The sequence below is a fragment of the Melospiza georgiana genome, chromosome 2 (genome assembly GCF_028018845.1).
Source record: "Melospiza georgiana isolate bMelGeo1 chromosome 2, bMelGeo1.pri, whole genome shotgun sequence".
In the NCBI taxonomy this organism is placed as follows: domain Eukaryota; kingdom Metazoa; phylum Chordata; class Aves; order Passeriformes; family Passerellidae; genus Melospiza; species Melospiza georgiana.
In genome coordinates this window covers 26,951,848-26,971,122 of record NC_080431.1, presented here as the reverse complement: position 1 = coordinate 26,971,122, position 19,275 = coordinate 26,951,848, and the positions used below count along the sequence as shown (strand labels likewise).

The 19,275-nt window shown below is 43.2% G+C and overlaps 2 protein-coding genes and 1 long non-coding RNA gene across 6 annotated transcripts in view; 2 read left to right on the top strand and 1 right to left on the bottom strand.

The window, feature by feature from the left end:
* ZBED1 (zinc finger BED-type containing 1) overlaps positions 1-19,275 on the top strand; it is a 53,588-nt gene that overhangs the window by 28,061 nt on the left and 6,252 nt on the right. Inside the window, exon 1 of one of the 4 annotated variants that reach the window (XM_058043642.1) lies at positions 13,206-13,292. The exons of the other annotated variants lie outside the window; for them this stretch is intronic. The gene's annotated coding sequence lies outside the window, so the exon portion shown is untranslated. Of the gene's footprint in view, positions 1-13,205; positions 13,293-19,275 lie in introns of those variants that run through there. 4 annotated transcript variants of the gene reach the window in all.
* LOC131095664 (uncharacterized) lies at positions 393-2,874 on the bottom strand. Its single transcript, XR_009115905.1, has 2 exons — positions 2,132-2,874; positions 393-667 (listed from the first exon to the last, which is right to left on the bottom strand). It is a non-coding gene; the product is annotated as an uncharacterized LOC131095664 (long non-coding RNA).
* Positions 13,108-19,275, top strand: part of DHRSX (dehydrogenase/reductase X-linked) — a 162,651-nt gene continuing 156,483 nt past the window's right edge. Inside the window, exon 1 of the mRNA XM_058043672.1 lies at positions 13,108-13,292. Coding sequence (XP_057899655.1) covers positions 13,181-13,292 — 112 coding nt within the window. The 5' untranslated portion in view covers positions 13,108-13,180. The remainder of the gene's footprint in view (positions 13,293-19,275) is intronic.

Below are 19,275 nucleotides of genomic sequence, written 5' to 3'. Positions count from 1 at the left end.
TTGAAACTTTATTTTAAACCTTTAACTTCCCATGTCACTTGACTATACCCTTGAAGGAAAGTGATTTATGATACTGGCTTTGCCTTCCTTGCTCTACTAGGAGATGAAGTGATGCCTGACAGGGATATCCATCTTCATTGCTGATATTTTGATTGGAATTGGTGGGTGCTAAAGATGCAAGAGACAGTGACTGTGCCTTTCAAAATATTAGGAGGTGAATAAATATAGATTTCTTGAGGAGCTGGCAGATTATCAGAGGGGGAAAAATCCAAAAAAATTCCAAAAATCCTGACTCTATTAATTAGTCTATATGGGTTTTGTCACGTAATTGTTACTGATCTTAACAGATATATTTCTTTCTGGACACACAACAAGTCTTATTTCTCAGTTTGAATATTTTCAATTGGTTGATTCCATAATTAAATAAAAAGGACACTGAAAAATAGGGAAAGCCTAAGATTTTGCAAATCCACTAAGTATCACAAAATACAGGAGGATTTCTTCTGCTTCCAAGGCTGCTGGAGCTGGGTGGCAATTGGGAGTGCTTGGTATTCTGGTAGTGACCCTCCTCCCTCAAGAGCCAGATCCTCAGAGGAGTCACAGCATTGAGACACGAGAGCGTGGGCTTGGGTTTCTCTGCAGAAAGGTCAGAGGCAGCAACCTCCAGCTGCAAGTGCAGGTACAAGGCAACAAAGAAAAATAAACAGAAGCTTTGCAGAGAGAATGGACTGAAGCAAGGAAACAATATAACAAAAAAATGTAAAACACTTTTTTCTCATTTCCAAACTCTGTCTAGGAGGACTGGTAAATAAAACTAGTCGATCTGTGGAGTGATTCCTAGACAAGAAAGTGAGTTACTGTGCAGCAGTGTTGAGCTGGTGGGCACCATCTCTACCTGCTTGTTTGTTTTCCCCTGACACAAATATTTCCTATCATCACCAATGATAATTTCTGGAGACACTGGACAGAGGTGATAAAATCACTCCACATTTCAAATACATGTGGTTTTTAGTCACCAATAATTTATGTTAGTTTTTTACTGGTGGCTACGAGTTATCAAGAAATGTATCATCTGGGTAGTGAAACCTGCTCCCCTCTCCTAAATGCAGAACAACCTGAGAGAGGACAAACCTGAGTAGTGTGCCACTGATGCATAGTAAATGCAATTGAAGATAATATGATTTCTATTTGCAGGCACAATGTTAATACTGAAAGAAGAGCAAAGTTTCCCTTTGTGCAGGGGGCCTGAATGCACCAAAAATCACCTCCTGAGCACTCAATATTATGTACTTCTTGTCCTTCTCTAAAGATGTGAATGAATTTCAGTCAAAGGACACAAACCAACCACATAAAACCACATTCAGTTGTTTTTATTTTCTACTGGAATCATTGCAGTTTGTATAAATGTAAACTGGTTAGTCTGGGAGCAGAAAACACCCAACCAACAACCAAGCTTAATTAAGTATCTGTACTAAGTGGGCCCACCATCCAGTGCAATGATCAGAAAATGGCTTGAAGTTATTAAGGAAAATCTTTGAAGCTATCAGTCTAGTGCATAGTGAAAAGCTCAAAGATAATAGATTGCAGTAGATTGGTCTGAGTAAACAAGAAAATAGCAGGGAACACATCAGATTCTTGATATATGGAAAATCACTTTTTTTCTGGGAAAAAACCTGAAGCATCCATACATGCACTCAACAGGCGTGTTTATTTTCACATATGATATAGTTAGCAGCTTGTGTATCAATGTGTACATCAAGTGTTTGCTTTTAGAAAATTATATTGATTAGGGCTTTTTGTCTTTTTAGAAAAACCATTGCAATACATACTGTGAGCATAGGGAATGACACAGCAAAAACAAGAGAGAAGCAATCAGCATGGTTTCTCCCCCTAGCAGGAATAAATCATTATAACTATAAATCACACAAGTTATTACAGGGCTCAAACAGCCCTGAAAATTCCAAGTAGCAGAAGCAGATAATTAAAGAGGAAAAGTTGAGACCAAGCCTTCAATTTAAACTGTTTCAAGAACTCATTGCAAATCCCTTTCTTTTCTTTCTTTTCTCACTCTCTCTTTAAGTGGAAAACAAATGTAATTGGAAAAACAAAGTGCACCAAAAATATTACTTACAAATTGTCCTTAGCAGCATAATGGCCTAATTGGTGAAGGGGTGATGCAGTCCCAGAGTATGGAGAATGGCACAGATGGAGAGCAGTTGTGTGTGCTGATGAGAGGGCAGATGCTCTCAAAGGCATTTTGCAGCATTAGATATCCTGGCTCATCTCCATCGGCGGCACCGATCTCATCACTCCCAGCATGTGAAGAGATTTCACCCTCTAATGCCAGGGCTGCATGGCTGTAATGAGATGCACCAGTGCTGGAGACAGCATGAGAGCCCAGGAGCAGAATTTTAGGAAAACATCCAGAGCAGTTGTCATCTGTATTTTCATATGACCTTGCAGTTCAAAATAGGGTAGACAGCAGCCTGGCATGACTAGCTGATTCTGTGCAGGCCTTAACAAGAACATCCCTTGTTGGTGGTTCACTTATTACTCATCCCTTAGTCTCTGCCTAGTTTACACTTGCAGTTTTGCTCTATAAATATATGAAATACTCTTTATATCAACACCTCTTTCTGTGTTGAAGTCTCAGTTACAGTATACACTCCATTGTACAGTTTGAACAGGGGATGTCTAAATAAAAGTTGACAGATTGTGTTGAATTGTGAATTCCCTCTGAAGAGACATAGAAGACCTTTTACAGTAAACAGGAAATGAGTAAGACAAAAAAGCAGTTTATGAAATAAATTGTTTAAAGATAGACTGAGAATTTTTCTTTCCTGCCTTGTACAAAAGTAAAGGGCTATGCAATGAAATAAGAAGGTGGTTTAAATTATAAAATATTGTATAAAAATATTTTGTGACATGATATATATAATCATATAAATAAAATGCAGCAGACCTAGAAGAGACAATAAAATTAAAAAATATTTTTGAGTATCACCTACATATCAAATACATATAAAGAGACAATTAATGGCAATAGGATGAAAAAAAGGATATAAAATCTTTGGAATCCTAGCATAACAAGCATTACTAAATAGCAGAATAATAGGTAGAGAAGGAAAGTAGAGATTACACGTAGGAGGTTGTTTGCTGAGAAGATTTTAAACTTCCTCTGAGATACCTGATCCTGGCTGCTGTAACAGGTATATACAAATCTGTGCTGATTTTCCATCTCATCCAGTGTGGCTCTTCAGTGCCTGATCTTGTCCCTGAACTACAGATCATGCATTCTTCCATATGCATTTCTGAAGCTGAGTAAATTTTTTTTCCATAATATCATGATTTAAACTAATTTTTTTGATTAGCAGCAGGATCAATTAATAATTAAATAGAGAAAAAAAATCAAACTGCAGGTAGACAAGACGCCATTTCTGAGTCTGATTATGGGCAAATTTGTACACTTTTCTGTAAACAAACTGTATTTTGATGAAGCAGTAAAGTTCTCTTTCATTTCATACTCTCCCTATTTATTCAACAACAAGAAAGACAGAACCAGATCCTTGATTGCTATTAATGACATATTGTAAGCATTGGTTGCAAGACAATGCAAAACAAGGGCATAATTGATATCATGACAAACAAAAACCAAGGGAAGCCAGATATGAAATCTTGGCTTCTCCTTGAGAAAAAAATCAAAAACAAACTAATAAACCAACTAAAACACAGTGAATTGGCTGTGAATAGTCTCATAATTAAGAAGCAAAACCCTAATAAAAGGCAGTCTGGCCAGAAGTGAAATGGGTGCAAGACCCAACATGCAAGTTGCAGGAAACCCCCTTGGTTTTGCAATTAGAAACCCAGCTAGTGAAACTATGAGCATAAAGCCACTCATCCTGTACGTAACGTATGGTTCTTGTTGCTTATTCTGCTTTCATCTGAAACAGTAGTAAAGGCTTCTGGAGTTACACTTTTGATGGATAAAAACTTGTTTGCTAGGGCTTGCAACTTCACTATATGGTTACCAGGAGAATTTGGATTCCATCACTAGTGTTTTTGTAGCTAGTCAGTGTTACAACCAATATAACTCCTTTATTCAAAGTAGTAACAATGCTGTAATGTGATTTATATACAAAAATCCCTACTCTTTTGAGTAAAGAAGTTACAGCATAAACCAATACCTTTAAACACTTCTCTATTCACTCCTGGGTGCAGAAAATGCCATTAGCCTTCCACAGGCTTAATACAATTTGAAAATATTATTTTACTATCTGTACACATAAATGTGCACATACATTTACAATGTATATATATATATACTTTTTTTTTGTTACTAAAGTAGTCTAAACTCACTTTAGTAATCTAGACTTTGGATAAATCCGCTTTGAAGTGAAGTCAGGGGGTAGGAAAACATCTTCTAGCTGGGATTATGGAATAAAATGTTCTGTATTGCTAAAGCAGCTTATCCTATACTTATCAATTAACAGTTAGAGTGACAGTTCTGACTGGGTGATGGTATTTTTGCAAGTTTCTAGAAAACAAATAGGCTAGTTTTAAGAAGTAGGTTTAAAGGTTGCAAGTCATCTCTTTAATTGTTGGTTGGTTTGGATTAAGGCCTTTTACTTGATGAAAAAATACTTGTTATAAAACAGTTTTAAAGCTTCTTATGCATGTAAAATACCTATGTCATTTTATAATATAATGCTGGTACTTCAACACATGCTCTTAGACATACAAACACACACAAAAAATCCCCAAACTCAGACACTAAGAATTTAACATATATACAAGCAGCAATAGCTGAGTCCTTTAGGTTAGGCCTATTGTCATTAAATACTGAATGTAAATGGCTGATATTACTGAAAAGGCAGCAGCAGATTAGAAAGTAATATGAAGCCAAGACTAATCCAGAATCTGAAATGCATCATTTCTAACTACTGCACCTCATGGGAATCTGAATTTCATCTATCAGGCTTGAGCAATTTCATCTCTCAGAGAATCCAGAGGACTAAGAATTACCCACTTTGTTACATATTTGAGAATATCTAGCGAGAGATTTTAAAAAATGGCCAATGTTTCATTCTGTACTGTCTCAGCAGACTGGGATGTGATGATGATGTTAAATTAAACTGCCATCTGAATAGACTTTCAAATTAAATTATCATAAGTAATGGATTACATATAATCAAAATAGTTTATGACCTCTAAAAAATATGAAGACTAATATCATATATAAAATTGGAATCAGACATAGAATCATAGAATATTTCAAGTTGGAAGGGCCTGAAAGTATTATTGATTGCAGGTCCCTGCTCCTTGCAGGACTGCCCAAAAATAAACCATGTGACTAAGAGCATTGTCCAGATGCTCCCTGAACTCTGGCAGGCTTGGTGCCATGACTACTTCCCTGGGGAGCATGTTCCAGTGATCAATCAAAACTGAAAGTGTGTTCTTAACAGCTGTCAGGATGAGCCTTTGGCTTTTTCCATCCTTTAAATTATTTTTATAAGCCGAATGAAATTTCTTTGATAATTTCTAGGGCATACATTCTAGGGGGTCAAACTACAATTCTGGAACATTTGGCACTTCCTCAGAGACAAATATTGGAGAAAGTGCAAGGTGTAAACCCTGCTGAATCTTCTCTGCAGTTGTTCTTAAGGCAATTTGGCATTGATCACACTTTTATTTGCTTTTACGCTGAGAAAAATGAGATAAAGAATGAAAAATAAAGCTCAGTGTTTACCGAGACTTGGATCATCCCAAGGACAAGGAATGAGAAATGTCTCCTCAGCCATCAGATGTCTCCTCTTACCTTGTCTATGCCATATGTGAATTTGTCCTCAAGAATAGCAGGAGTTACTTACTCTTTTGTTTAACTTTTCCCTTCAAATTTAAAATGTTGAGTCTGTTAATTTCTTGGCCATGAGAGCTTTTCACACAGTTCCTTTGTGTTTGGTGAATTAATGTAATGCTATAGAATAGCTGAAGTCCAAACCAGCAGTGCACAAGCCAAACATAAACAAGTTATATAACACTGCAATCATTCATTTATTAAAGTGGAAAATTCAAGGCATACGTAATCTTTTTGGACAACTGACAGGCAGGTGTGATCAAGAGAACAGAGAATCCAGTGATTGTAGGCAGATAGAGAGACAGGTTTGTCTGGGTGATTAGAAAGTAAAGTGAGATGGAATTGGGAAAAATGGGAGAGAGCATTGGCTGTCCCAGGACAAGGAGAAGTAACAGTGCAGAGATTGCTGAAAGGGTTAGAGGAACAAGCTGCAGCAGTATTAAGTGTCTAGGGACATTAGGGAGACAGGACCTATTGACAAAGAGTAGTGCAAAGCATCTGTTCCAGAGGGAAGGAATAAAAAGAAGGGTAAAGTGGGTTTAAAGAACTGCCAGACCATTTCCCACTCTCAATAATCCCCCAGTGTATTTGGTATAGAAGGGAGAAAGATAACATTGGGCCCTGCACATGTCCCAGCTCAGGACACCATTGCATCCCCCCTGTTTGTGACTTCACCTTTCAGCACATCTCTGCCTGGGGTCAGGGAGGGGCAGCTGCCCCTCGCCCCAGCACTGCCAAAAGATACATGATTTTACTGCACCAGGCTTTTCATCTCCAGTTGCTTTCAAACATCCTCACCCTACAGACAGAAGGTTGCCCATTTTCATCCTTCCCACTGCATGACATGATCTAGGTTAGCAGTGAGCTGGAACATTTTTTAGCAAAGTTAAACCAAAGTGAACCAACCTCCAGGCTTTCTCACAGTTCCTATCTTCTGTCACCTGCATGTCTTCCTTTGCATCATTTTTGGCCTGATCTTCCCTCCAGCTTGTTTTACACATCTCTTTACCCATCACTGCATTTGCTCTCTCATATGCCACAGTCTTAGAGACAGGCAGCTGGAAACACCCAGTCAGTCTTCAGAAACATCAACAGAAATAAGAGATGCTCTTCCCATCCTTGGGGGAGCACTGAGGTCAGAACTGCCCCCAAGGAGCCCAGTGTAAAAGCAGTGTGGGTCCTAAAGACAACATGTAAGAATCCAATCTAACAAGTCAATTGTCAATTGTTGAAGTCAATTGTTGAAACAGGAATACATGTGGAAAAGTATCTTCATACTGATGTGAGACACACACAGAGTGGGGTCACTTCAACCTGTATGAAAAGCTCACAACAGGTAAGAAAAACACCTGCTTTTCTGGCAGCAGCAGGTGCCTCCACTGACTGTCTAAAACATCAGTCACAGTCCCAAACTCACTTGCATGTGCATGGGGCACAATCGTTGCCATTTTGGCCAATTCTGTCCAGCTCTGAAGATCCTGACATTCAAACTCCATGTCTCAGCTTCCCTGACCTGGTCACCCATCTACCATCAGTGTGGGGACACCCTGCTCGTGGCATGGAGCCACCTGCTTGTCTATAGCTGATATGCCCAAAACCAGGACTCTTGTGTCCTCAAGGACTCAATCCCACTGCTTCCTGAAGCTGACTGGCCAGCTGCAACAGCGGTGAGTGCAATATTCAGGAAGTGTCCACAAACAGCACAGATGAGACCGGGGCACTCTGCTTTCAAACCTTCAATACCAACAGGAGCAGTGCTGTCACATGTTGTAGTGTGTTCAGTCCCGTTTGGGTAAGGGGATGGGCAGGATTACATGCACCTGAAAGCTGGTCTGCTGCGTTCTCCCCACAAACCTTGCCTTGAGCAATATTATTTTATGTGGCACTCAAGTATTCTTGCAAGCAGATGCAACAAAAATACAGGTGCAGATCAACTCATGATCCCCAGTTTTTGAGGGGTGATTCTGCTTTATTATTTCCTTCTTAATAGAATAGTGCTAGCCACACTGATGAAAGATGTGTTTGTCTTACAGTATTGCTAAGGAAGAGATCAAAGACAGGTGGCAGACCTTGGTGTCATGGAAAACTCTTGCTCTGCACCATAATAATCTTTCTATCAATTTACTGAACCCTAACAAAATACCCTTAGCTATGGGCTGGGCAGTGTTGCATAGGGAACGCCACAGGTGCTTGCAGACATCCCTATACAAACACTGAAATAATCACATGGCAGTTGTTGACACTAGATATCTTTTAACACAAATGAACTAACTGTCAACAAAGCCATTTCTACAGTGGACATAAATAATCTTTTTTATTTAATAGCATTATTTTCTTGGTGTTAGAATATTGCCAGTACACCCTGCTTGTTTAAATGTCTGAAATTCCTCTGCTCCTCTCCTGTCCTGACTAACAGAAACACCAAGCCATTATAATGCAATAGCTTTTCCCTTACCCCATCTGAGGCATTAAGGAATGTATTAGCCAGAGTTGGATGTTCAATGGAACCTTGACACCCTGTTCTTCTTTTGCTGTGATTTTCTGATGAAAATCAATTCCTTTGTTTCACTCTCTGTGGGGTTTTGTTTCTATTCTTCTGTTTCACGTATATGCTGGTTCTTATCCCCTGAGTGCTTATCATCCCTTGTGCACAGGATTTTGTCAAAGTGCTTTTGAAACTTCATGTGTGTTAATCAATCAGTTAATCTACTTACAAACATTTTCCAATAAATCCAGGAATTACATAAGAACTGATTTCCACTGCTGAAATAATGCTGGTTACATCTAGAATTTCCATAAAACTTGTTGTTCTTTGAGCCAAGTCAAGTTGTCCTGTACAGTGTGAAGCCTCTTAATACCCTTGCTCAATTCTAAATATATGTAGTATTTTAAAGTGTTTTATGATAGAAGTTTTTAACAAAAGCTTGTGTATTTTTGTTAGCACCTCACCTGCCTTATGTCTCCATGCAAGTTTTGTGGGTAGATATGTTTGGAGATTTAAAAAAAAATTGTATTTTTGTAATTGCTTTTTTTCTGCATACCTTCTTATAACTCTTGACTGAGTGGCAGGGGGGATGCTCAGAACTTAGCTGATATGGAGAAGGCATATGAGGGAAGGGGAATGTCAACCAGACCAAACTACTCATGCTTCAGGCTTTTCAGACCAGATAGATCCTGAAAGTGTGACATACACTGAATACTTAGATGTACAAATACAAAAGTTGTTGCAGACATGATTGATTAAAAAAAACCAAAACAACTCAGCAGGAACAATAAGCACGCTATACTTCTTGCATAATAGCTGAGTGGTTTGAGCATTTTGTGTATGAGGAGAAGCTGTCCCTATTCCAAGACTCCACTGCATTTATTAGTCCCTATTTCATCCTGTTCTTCTCTAGTCTAAAAAGTGTAGATTCTTCAGAGAATGTGGATTTGAGCACTGTTGCCTCTTTCCCGTGAACTTAGATGCTAGGCTAAAAAACCTTCAGATTTCTTTTTTTTACTGTGTTCCTGGGTGTCACCTCCTAATAGCCACACTGGCAAAGGTAATTCTTTTCCCAATGAGACCATTTTCTTGAAAAGTGAAATACCTGAAAAAGGCTGATAGGGACCAAAAGCCATCCCCATTCATGGGGAAATGCTGTAGCATGGTTCTGTTACACAGAAGGTTGATCTTAGAGTTGACCTTAGAACAATCTATTGTCTATCTTCCCCAGTGTAACTGAAGAACAGTAACAGTATGTCCCTTCAGATTGCCCACAGCAGAGGAGCCTGCTCTCAGTCCCCAGGACTCTGTAGCTTGCAGACACCTCTCCCTTTGGCAAAGTTTCTTTCTAAGTAACTACTACATAGTAAGTAAAAGCTTACTGCTCTGTACAGGCCTGCTATGATCAAGTGCCCAATATTATGCAAGATGATGTCTAGTTTGAGGGAACCTAAAATTACTCTTCTTGCATAGAGGAAGGAAAAAAAGGCATATGCCAAAAAAAAAAAAAAAACCAAAACAAAACAAAAAAGGCAGCCTGTCAAAATTGTCTGCAGGTAAAAAAAACCCTACCATGAATTCCACATGTAATCCCAAGTGACTGTTTCCCAGCATTGCCTATTACTGTGAGCAACTCCCTACTGAGCCTGAAAGCTCCTCAGGCATTTAACTATATTCACCCACACATGTTAAGGAGATCCTGTTCTGGGGAGATAGGCACTTATCTCTTGCCTCAAGTCCCAATACAATCCAGCTTAGGAAGACAGGCATTTAAATCCCTTTTAGAAGCCTGAAAAATTAGCAGCAGTCAGAATTATGTCTGGCTTTTTCGGACATGGGCCATCAGCTCCCACATGGGTGCAAAAGGCTGAGAGCATGACTTGAGCTAAGCACAGGAATGCAAGTGTGCATTTCCCCATTAGAGAGGGACTGATGTGTCACTGACATCTTACAAGACTACCCCAACTATTACACCACACTTGGGCAGAAAGCATCAACCTCTGCTACTGTCTGTGGATACGAGGAGCTGTTGGCTCCAGTTCTCATCTCAAGAGAAGAAAAAACAAGGGCAGGAAACTTACATGTGGAAAAGATGTGTCATGCAACAGACAAGAAAAGCAAAGCATAACTTGTAACTCTCCACCCTGTGCCAGAGAGCATCTGGGCTGCTAGGCCAGCCTTGGGTTTGCTTGTGTCCTCTGTGATGTGGCCCTGTGCCTCATGTGTTCCAGGCTGCACAGGCGCTCAGCTGCAACACCCACCATCCACACTACCCCATGGCTGCTGGTTCTGCCATTCTGCTGGGAAGTTGGGACTCAGGGCTTAATTAGAGTCTAAAAACATCATCCACTTCCTTTCCTACAAGTTTTTGCATCTTTACGCAAAATGTGGGTGGAAGCACCGTGATCTCATTAACGTCAGTCCTGCAGTGGGGATAGAGGCTGGGTCCTGTGTTGATGGAGTGTTAGGAGTGTTTCAGATGAGTTTCCAAGAGGACATCAGTGCTCTAGCTGCAGGCTGGCTTTGCCCACTGGCACTGGGAGCTCAGTTCCAGCCCGTGGAAAGAAGCAGGCACTCTAAGTGCCTCAAAGAAAGCTGTCATTTTCTGCAGGTCCTAAGAAGTGCCTCTCTTTGTGTCCTCTGCCCATACAGCAGAGCTGAGGAATTAGATTGCTCCTCTTGTCCCTTCCAGGGCTAAGACACCTAAAATTTCATTGAGGTAATAATGTCTCAGTGAGGTATCTAAAGTAGATGGATGAGATTACAGCCTGAATATTTGGGGCTTTGGAGTAAATGACTGCAAGAAAAACCAAAGTGTCAATAATAAGATGCAAGCTGTTGAAAACCAAAGAAAAGAAAGTATTGATTAAAATAAGGATGTATTAGAGGACTATTTGAAAAGAATCAAAGACTACAGCCTTTTGTAATTATTTTCATTCTTCCTCCATGCCCCATTATGCTTTAGAAAAAAAATAATATATTGTTGGAAAAAAATTTTCTTATCTTTTCTGTGACACTGTACTCATGAACCATGGAGGGCTGAAAATCATTTGTAACATGCTGAGAAAAAGTAGTGGGTCCAATAAGACTGTAATGTTAACCCATCAGTTTTGTCTCAGTCTAATTCCTTGGATAGCATTGCCTGAAAAAAGACAGAGGAGTATTTATTGCAATAGCTTGAATATGCATCAATTGATTTTATTATACTAGAAAACCTGAGAAAGTTTGGTTTATTTATATACAGATTGTGTAAATACACTGTAGGCAAGTTTCACAGTTTAATGTTGAAAGGGCTTTCATTAATGGTTTAGTTCTGAGAAAAAGATGTAAAGCAACATAAAAGAGTCAGGATTTGATTTTTACTGAGATAACTTGAAAGAATAATTCACCTTTAGTAAATGTGTTTCTTCTTTCATGTTGTTTTATGTGTTGCTCTTTCTAGTACTCCATGCATGGTTGCAAAAAATGTACATTAAGAATGAATCTCTCATTGATGTTACTTAATGACGTCTATAATTTATGTTTGCCTAATTCTCTGTGTTAATAAAAAAAAATCACCAGAGATCCATAAAATTAAATGGTTGGTTTTGTCCTGGAGCAACTACACACTATGCTTTTACTTTAGGTGTATTTCTGACAGAAGACATGAAGTCAGTTCTGCTGAGCAATCTGATACTGAAAAAGTATCTTGTTAATTGTATTGTTTTTTAGAAAGTATGGAGTGGGGTTTTTTTTAAAGGCTAGGAGACTGCATTTCAAATACACTTTCAGAACTTTGTATGGCTTCCCATCCTTCTCAGAGACAAAAAGTTACCTAAAGATTTGAAATTGAATATATGGGCCAACGTCTCCTATTGTGCAATGACTGAGTTTGGTTTGTATCGATACTGAGGCTCATCTGCATTTTTGAAAACCCACCGGTTCTGTAAATGAAAGCCACGGCATCAGGACTAGGCGCTCTATTTCCTGTAGCCGAAAGCAGCCACCTACCGCAGGAGCTGGCAGATAGGACCCGCTTCTCTGTAGAAGTACTCAGACTAAGGCTGAAACTGAAAACGCGATATAGCATGCGATACACCAGTTATCATTGTAAAGAACGTATTCGTCAGACAGGTGTAAAATTCCGGCTCCTGAGGTAGGAAAGCTCCGTACACCGAACTACATTTGGAGGAATCGGTACCTGCGACTGAGACCTCGAAAGGAGTGAGCCTGAGGGATGCCCGAGGTGAGAGGGGCCGTGCCCAGACCCGGCGACGCCGTGGGAGTCCGCAGCAGCCCCTCATTTGTGCCAGAGTGAAGGGAAATGGTGAGACAACCCGATGAGCGCTTTCAGCCGCGGCATCTTGAAGCAACGCCGTGTGCTCACTCCGCCTAGGCACTGACAGGCTTGTAGCTGTCACGGATGTGGCAGCACGAGTCCCCGCGCCCCAGCCCCGGCGGCCTCACCGGGCGGGCTGTCACGCCGCTACCGCCTCCCCCCTGCCTGCAGCTGCCGCCCCTCTCCGTCTCCCCCTGCCCAGCCGCTCGGGCGTCCCGGCGGGGGCTGAGCCGCCGCCTTGTCGCCGCCGCCGCCGCCGAGGCCGGTCCGCCCGCCGCCGCCCCTTCCCTTCCCTTCCCCCGCCACCGCACATGCCCAGAAGGGCGGGAGCCGCGGCGAGCCCGGGCGCTGCTGTGACAGCGGCGGCGCTTTCCCTTCCGTGGGTGGGTGGGGGCCGCGCCGCGCCCCCCGGCCCGGCCCGGCCCGGCCCGGCCCGGCGGAAACACTGCGCCGGCCGCCTGCTCGCCGAGTGCCTTCCCCGCCGCGCCCCGAGCCCGCTGCCGCCGCGGGGCGGGAGGCGGCCATGTCGCTATTGTCTGCGCTGGTGCCCTTGCTCCGGGTGTACTGCATCGGCCTCCGCGTCATCCTGCACCAGCTGCGCCGCCGCTTCCAGCCGCGGCGCGCCCCGGCCTCAGGTGAGCACCGCAGCCGGCGCCGCGGGGCGGGGCGGCTCCGGGCCGGGGGACGGCAGCCCCCGCCGCGGAGAGGGGAAAGTTTGCCGCGCCTCCTCCCACCCACCACGGGCAGGCGGCAGTTCGGGGCCCTGGGGCCGAGACCGCGCGGCCCAGCCGGGAGTGGCCGGACAGGGAAGGGAAGGAGAGAACAGGGCAGGGCAGCCGCGACCTTGGCTATAGCGAGGGGCGCTCGGGCCGTGCCGCATCCCCCGAAGCGGGGCAGGGGCCGAGGCACCGCGGCGGCCCCGGCACGGGCGCCGCCGCCGGACTCCTCCCCCACTCCCCTTCGCCGGCCGAGCGGGACCCGCCGAGCTGCCCGAGGGCAGCGGCCCCGGGGGGCTGCGACTGGCGGGGCGCCCTCCCCGCCCCCGCCGCACCCCGCCCTCGCTGCCGGCGCCAGGCCCCGGCCCCACCGCCCCGTCCGGCCCCCGGGCCGCGGCCGCCCCGGACGCGGGGCGGGGCGGGGGGCCGGGCCCGGGACGGGCGCCTGGCTGCACGCCGGCCTGACTTGCGGCCTCGGGAGGCGGTGTGGGGGTTCCGTGGTCCGGGGGTCCCCGCTTCTCTTCTTCCTCTCTTTGGCTCTCTGACAGTGTCTCCCGAGACCTCGGCTCAGAGCCGCGCGGGCGCTCCCTCCCTCAGCCCAGGTAGGTGCTTGGAAGGCGGGTAGCGGCGGGCAGCTCCCCCGGCCCGGGCGCTCCTGCTGCCCGCTGTGCCCCCACCCCACCGGAGCCTCCAGGACTGCCGCTTTCGGCTTCCCTGTCCCGGCTGCTCCCGGAGGGGAACGTACCCGTGCTTCAAAAGCTTAGTATTTGATACCGGCTGACACTCGCTGACAGCCTGGCAAGTGAGTGACACTTGCAGGTTTTTTCTAAGGGACTTCTAATTAGTCGTTAGTTTAAGAAGTTAGGTTTTTGCACTTTTCTGATTTGGATCAACAGTGTGTTAAATGCTGACTTAGGGGAAACTTTGAGTTTATCAGAAAAAAACAATGATCTACTTGCATTACTCTTGAAGGCTAAAACATTTCTGAGTTTATAAACTTAGAGCAAACTATGAGTTCAGGCAGATGTGTAGGTTATCATCAGAGCTGACCATACAGCTGTGTTGAAGTCCTTTAACTTTCTCTCTTTAACAGCAAGTAAGCCTTTGTGGCCCTGTCCATAGTTTTAACCAGAGGAATAGTAAAAAAGTAATATTTAGAGGGCCTAGTGTTTCAGTAAGGAATTCAGGCAGATGAGGATATTGGTATAGACAATATCTGAAGTACTGGGAAGGGGATGGAACAAGTACGCCGCACAACAGGAGCTTATTTATTCGTCTTATCACACTGCGCATCCTTGGGTAGTGTTTTGTGTGCTTTTTATTCATTCCTGATTCTTCTGCTGGGGTTCCCTTCCTCATTCCCAGAAGGCAGCAATGAAGCCCTCAAACAAACGAGAGGACCCCGGTGACAAAAAGGGCAGATGTGCATATGGTTTGAAGTCATCTGAGCATTTTTCTAGCATTAGCGTTTCTTGGCAGAGGAAATTTGGGTATTTTGCCTAGGGTGTGTAACACTTTCCAAATCTTTTTTTGAACCACAGAGAAACAGCATGATGAAAATGTGACCCAGTGTTTTGTTGCACGCTGCTCTTTGCTGCTAGTGAAAAAAAAAGCATTGAATTTGGAAATGCCAGAGGAAGGCAATGAAGATCCAACCCAGGAAATGTCACTTACCTAAGTGGGACCAAGACGGATTTGACAGATGTGAAAAGTTTTCTTTGAGCCTTAACTTGTGATCTTTTTTTTCCAAGGACAAGTGGTTTCCTCCTCAGCCAGTTGTTTGCATGCAGTTCGCTCTTGGCAGTTACCTGCTGCCTTGCTTTCGCTCGCTGTGTCCAACCATTGCTTGAAGAACTGCTTCACCTTAACATCTGCAACCTTTTTACCCAGATGAACCATGTTTCCATAATAACTTCAAAATAGTGATGTCAGTATAACAAAAAGAAAAGTGTTGTTAGAACAAGCTTGGGTCAGTAAACTACAGTTCCTGTAAGAAAACCCTGAGTGCCTTTTTCAGGCCGTAATCTAGAAAGGTGTGTATGTTTAAAATTTTCTGTAGCTTTTCTAAGGGGTGTTCGTAACTCTCACAAGTACAGGCATTTCATTGTCAGGGTGCTTTCCTCGGGAGAGCTTGGAGTGGCAAAGGGGAGCTGGGAAGGACAAGACTGGGAGGCAGAGATAGCCATTCCTCTGATCCTCTCTTCCTTGGCCCCAGTTTCCATATCAGAGTTCCCACTCTCTGTGTAACAGCACTGCAGATCTCCCTTGGAAGATTTAAAAGAGAGGGATGTCTGCTGGCTTGTCCTTCAGCTCTGTGGATGAGTGAAAGGTTCTGGTCTCAATGCAGCCCTTCTGCCTCTGAATTTTCCAAGAAAAGCTTGCTTTCTTATTCGTGTTGTAAAGAAGCTCTCAAGATTTTAATCCAAGTAAACAAAACTAGTTTCACTTTTATTTTTCCTTACGCTAACTTAAGAGTTGTGTGCTCTTGGCACATGTGCTTTTAAAACTGACCCATGTGTTCTTTCACATCCTACTGGTGTTCATCTGATTTTTATAGATGGAATTCAAGACATTTTTTTGGGGAAAGACTTTCAGCTCTGAAATCTAGGTTCACTCCAAAAACCTGGTAATTGTTTTGAGTTGCAAACTGAAAAAATAATAACATTCTCTATTCAAGTGAATGTCCCCCACCTCAACACAGAGTAGGAATGGTAACCTGAAAGTCTGATCTTGAAGCTCAGGGAAGGAAAATACAGAGCTGAGACTACAAACAGCATAGTTTGTAGTCAGCGATTGCTTCGCTAACTAAAATCAGCATAGAGGAAAGTGCAGAAATAAAGGGGAACTTAAGTTAAACTTAAAAATACTTCTCCAAGTACTAATTGCATAAACAGTGTAACTGCTAATACCTAGTTTTAGTGTTCAGTGGTTTAAACTATTAATAGTTTTCTTAGAAATTACTGTTTGGACTTCTTTACAGTGCTTAATCTTAGTTAATTGGAGGGAGGAAAAAAAGCCCTGCATGACTAAAGTTCCTGATTAAAACAGCTTTTTAAAAACACAAATCTAATCAGTGGATTGATAAAAGATAAACCAATATTAATTGTGACACCAGGATATTACCAGTGGAAATGTGATCACCAAAAGTCATCCTACTGATAAGAAAAATGGTTCATATAATTAAAAGCTTCTCAAGGAATTTTTTTGGCATCTTTCTCCTGCATATTTTCTTAGGTACATATTTAATTGAAATTTAGTAGGGGAAACCTAAATCCTGAGTGTTACATAGTAGTTTTGAAGTCTTTGTAGTTAAATTTGGAACCTGTAATGTGTAGAAAAGGAAAACCTATCTGAAGAAGGTGGTTATGTGGAACAAGTTAAGGAGGTCTTAAATGTGACTCCTGTTCTTCTTAAAAGTTGTTGAGATTTCATACTTTTTAAAAATTTCCTCAGTTTTTAGTTACTCAGTATCCACATTTGTACCAAGTTTCTTTAGAGTTAATTGTGAAATGTTGATTTAGGATCATGCATCTCTTAATTTTGATTCATATTTTGAGGTCTCTTACTTTACATGACTAACGCGTAGTGGGAGCCTGAGCACTGCCTGCTCAAAGCTGTGTGAGCTCCAGGTAGTAAATCATCCAGAGGTGGGTAAGGAAATGACCAGGTAGGAAGGATTGATGGCAGGCAAAAATGCAGTTACATCAAGCAGTTAAACCCTCTCCCCACGCATGCCCCTAAAAGAGTCATTAAGTTATTTTCAGAATGAGGAATCACTTGCTTTATGGTTGCCTCTCTGGTGACTGAGACAAAGGCTGTGGGACAGTGATACCCACAGGGTGCCATTGCTGTGCATGCACAGGGAGGCAGAGCTAAGGTTGCAGGGTGTCTGCACACCCCACGTTTCCTCACATCCCTGTGCTTGGTTTCACAATCCAAGTGAATGTCGTGCGGGTTCTGAACCAATTTTCTTTGCCAGTGGGGAAACTGAGCCCCACCTGCAAGGGTAGCACGGCTGCCTTCCAGGACACAAGGCACCACTAGCATTAATATTTTGGCCCAAGGCCTGCTCTGGAGAGGGAGGTCTTGTGTTTGTGTTAGGAGAATGAGACAGGGGGTCTGAGAGGTGTGAGGAGACAGCACAGCCTGCCCCGAACAGCCCAGATGAGGTGCTAGGGCCAGAAAGTCTGGACTCTTCTCGTCCTGTGGCAGCAGAGTTCGCTGCAAAGCCAACAGAGGATCCTCTCTGCAGGCTCTTAGAAACCTCTGTCCTGATACTGGCCGGTGGTGTTGGCCAGCTGTGTGGAGGAGGCGAGGGTATGAAACAGCAGCCTCTCCAAAGGTGCTCTCCTCTGGGTGGGAATTCAGGGTTGCTGTTGTTTTTGCCAGGAGTAGACTATGAACGCTTTTTCTGCAAGTGAAGTTTATCTCCTCCTGGAATAAAAGGAGAGGTGTGGGGTTTGGGTTTGTGTTCATAATGCTAGTTATGCTGTATAACACTCCATGAGAGGCAGGCATGATGAGGAGCCTCAGCTGAGCTGTTACTGAAGGCAATATTATAGTGGCACATCCTTAGCTGTGGCAGTGCTACTCTGGGCCACTATTGCCAAGTGCCTGATACATCACAAAATGATGGCAAAGCTGTGACATACATAAGAATGAAGAGTGGGGTGAGTCTGTAACACTCCCATACTCTGAAATAACTTCTACTTTGTCAGTTGGTGACAAACTTTTTATGATCCAAGGTGCGTCATACTAATTTTGAACATTAAAGATGCATCAACTCTTTTATTTCAGTGCTTTCCTCCTTACTTTCAGGAATTGCCAGATAAACTGCAGGGGAAACCTAAGATTTAGTGAAATGCCATGAGCCTCTGTGCTTCCTCAAGACAGCATGTCATGAATTGAAATGGAGGAGTCTAAAAGCCATGCTAGTATGTATCAATATGATATGTCAGTGCACTATCTGACGGCATGGCAGGGTTTCCTCATTACACATTACACCACTTGGTCTTTCAAAATCATCCGTTTTTGTGGGATTGCATACCTTGGTGCTGTTGATATGCACATGTTTGGAATTAGGCAGCATTACCATGTTGAATCAATAGTTTATCCTGGCAACTTAAAGGCACTGAATGAATCACAGTAGAAGGCATGCTAGTAGGCAGAACTTTGCCCCTCCCTCAGGAAAAAATGCAAAGTGTCTACACCCAGAAGTAAATCTTCAGAACAAATCCAATAAAATGCTTGCCCTGCATCTCTCATTCTGCTTCTAAACAAACAGCTGTGTTTAGATAAAGTATCGGTTAACCTGTCTTTGGTTTTCCATTCAAGGCATTCAGAAAATGTTGCAAAATACCAGCTGTAGTTCAGAGAGAAAACTGTCTTTTCTTGTGAATGTTCTGCAACAGCAGAAAGCACCCCAGACAAGCTTGCACACATGCTTTTTTTTTTTTTTTTTAAATATTCCCTCGCAGTAATATGAAAAAGTTGGATTGTTTCTTCCTGCCCTAACCAGCCAGTCTTACCACCTGAGGATTTCTGGGCTTGGGCACAGGTGCAGCTCCCGAGCAGCAGAGAAATAGCAGTGCTGTTCTTTTCAGTCTAATGCTCCTTATGTTCCTCTCCTGTTCTCTTTCTCTGGATTTTTGTGAAGGAAGCTGCATCTGTGTCTAACTAATGTCTTCCTTCTCCTTCTCAATGCTGGCCAAGGCCCTGGAAAAAGGCTTGTTGCTGTCACGGTGGAGTGGAAGAAATAGAGAAGTGTCAGTCCAATTGTGCTGTGCTGTGACTTGGCTTTTTGGTGAAGTGAGATCAGCTTGGGTGGGTGCCAGCTGCCAGCACTGTTCACAGAGGCACTGTAGGCCTCAAGTAGCACTTGCATGTGACTGCTCAAGAAGTG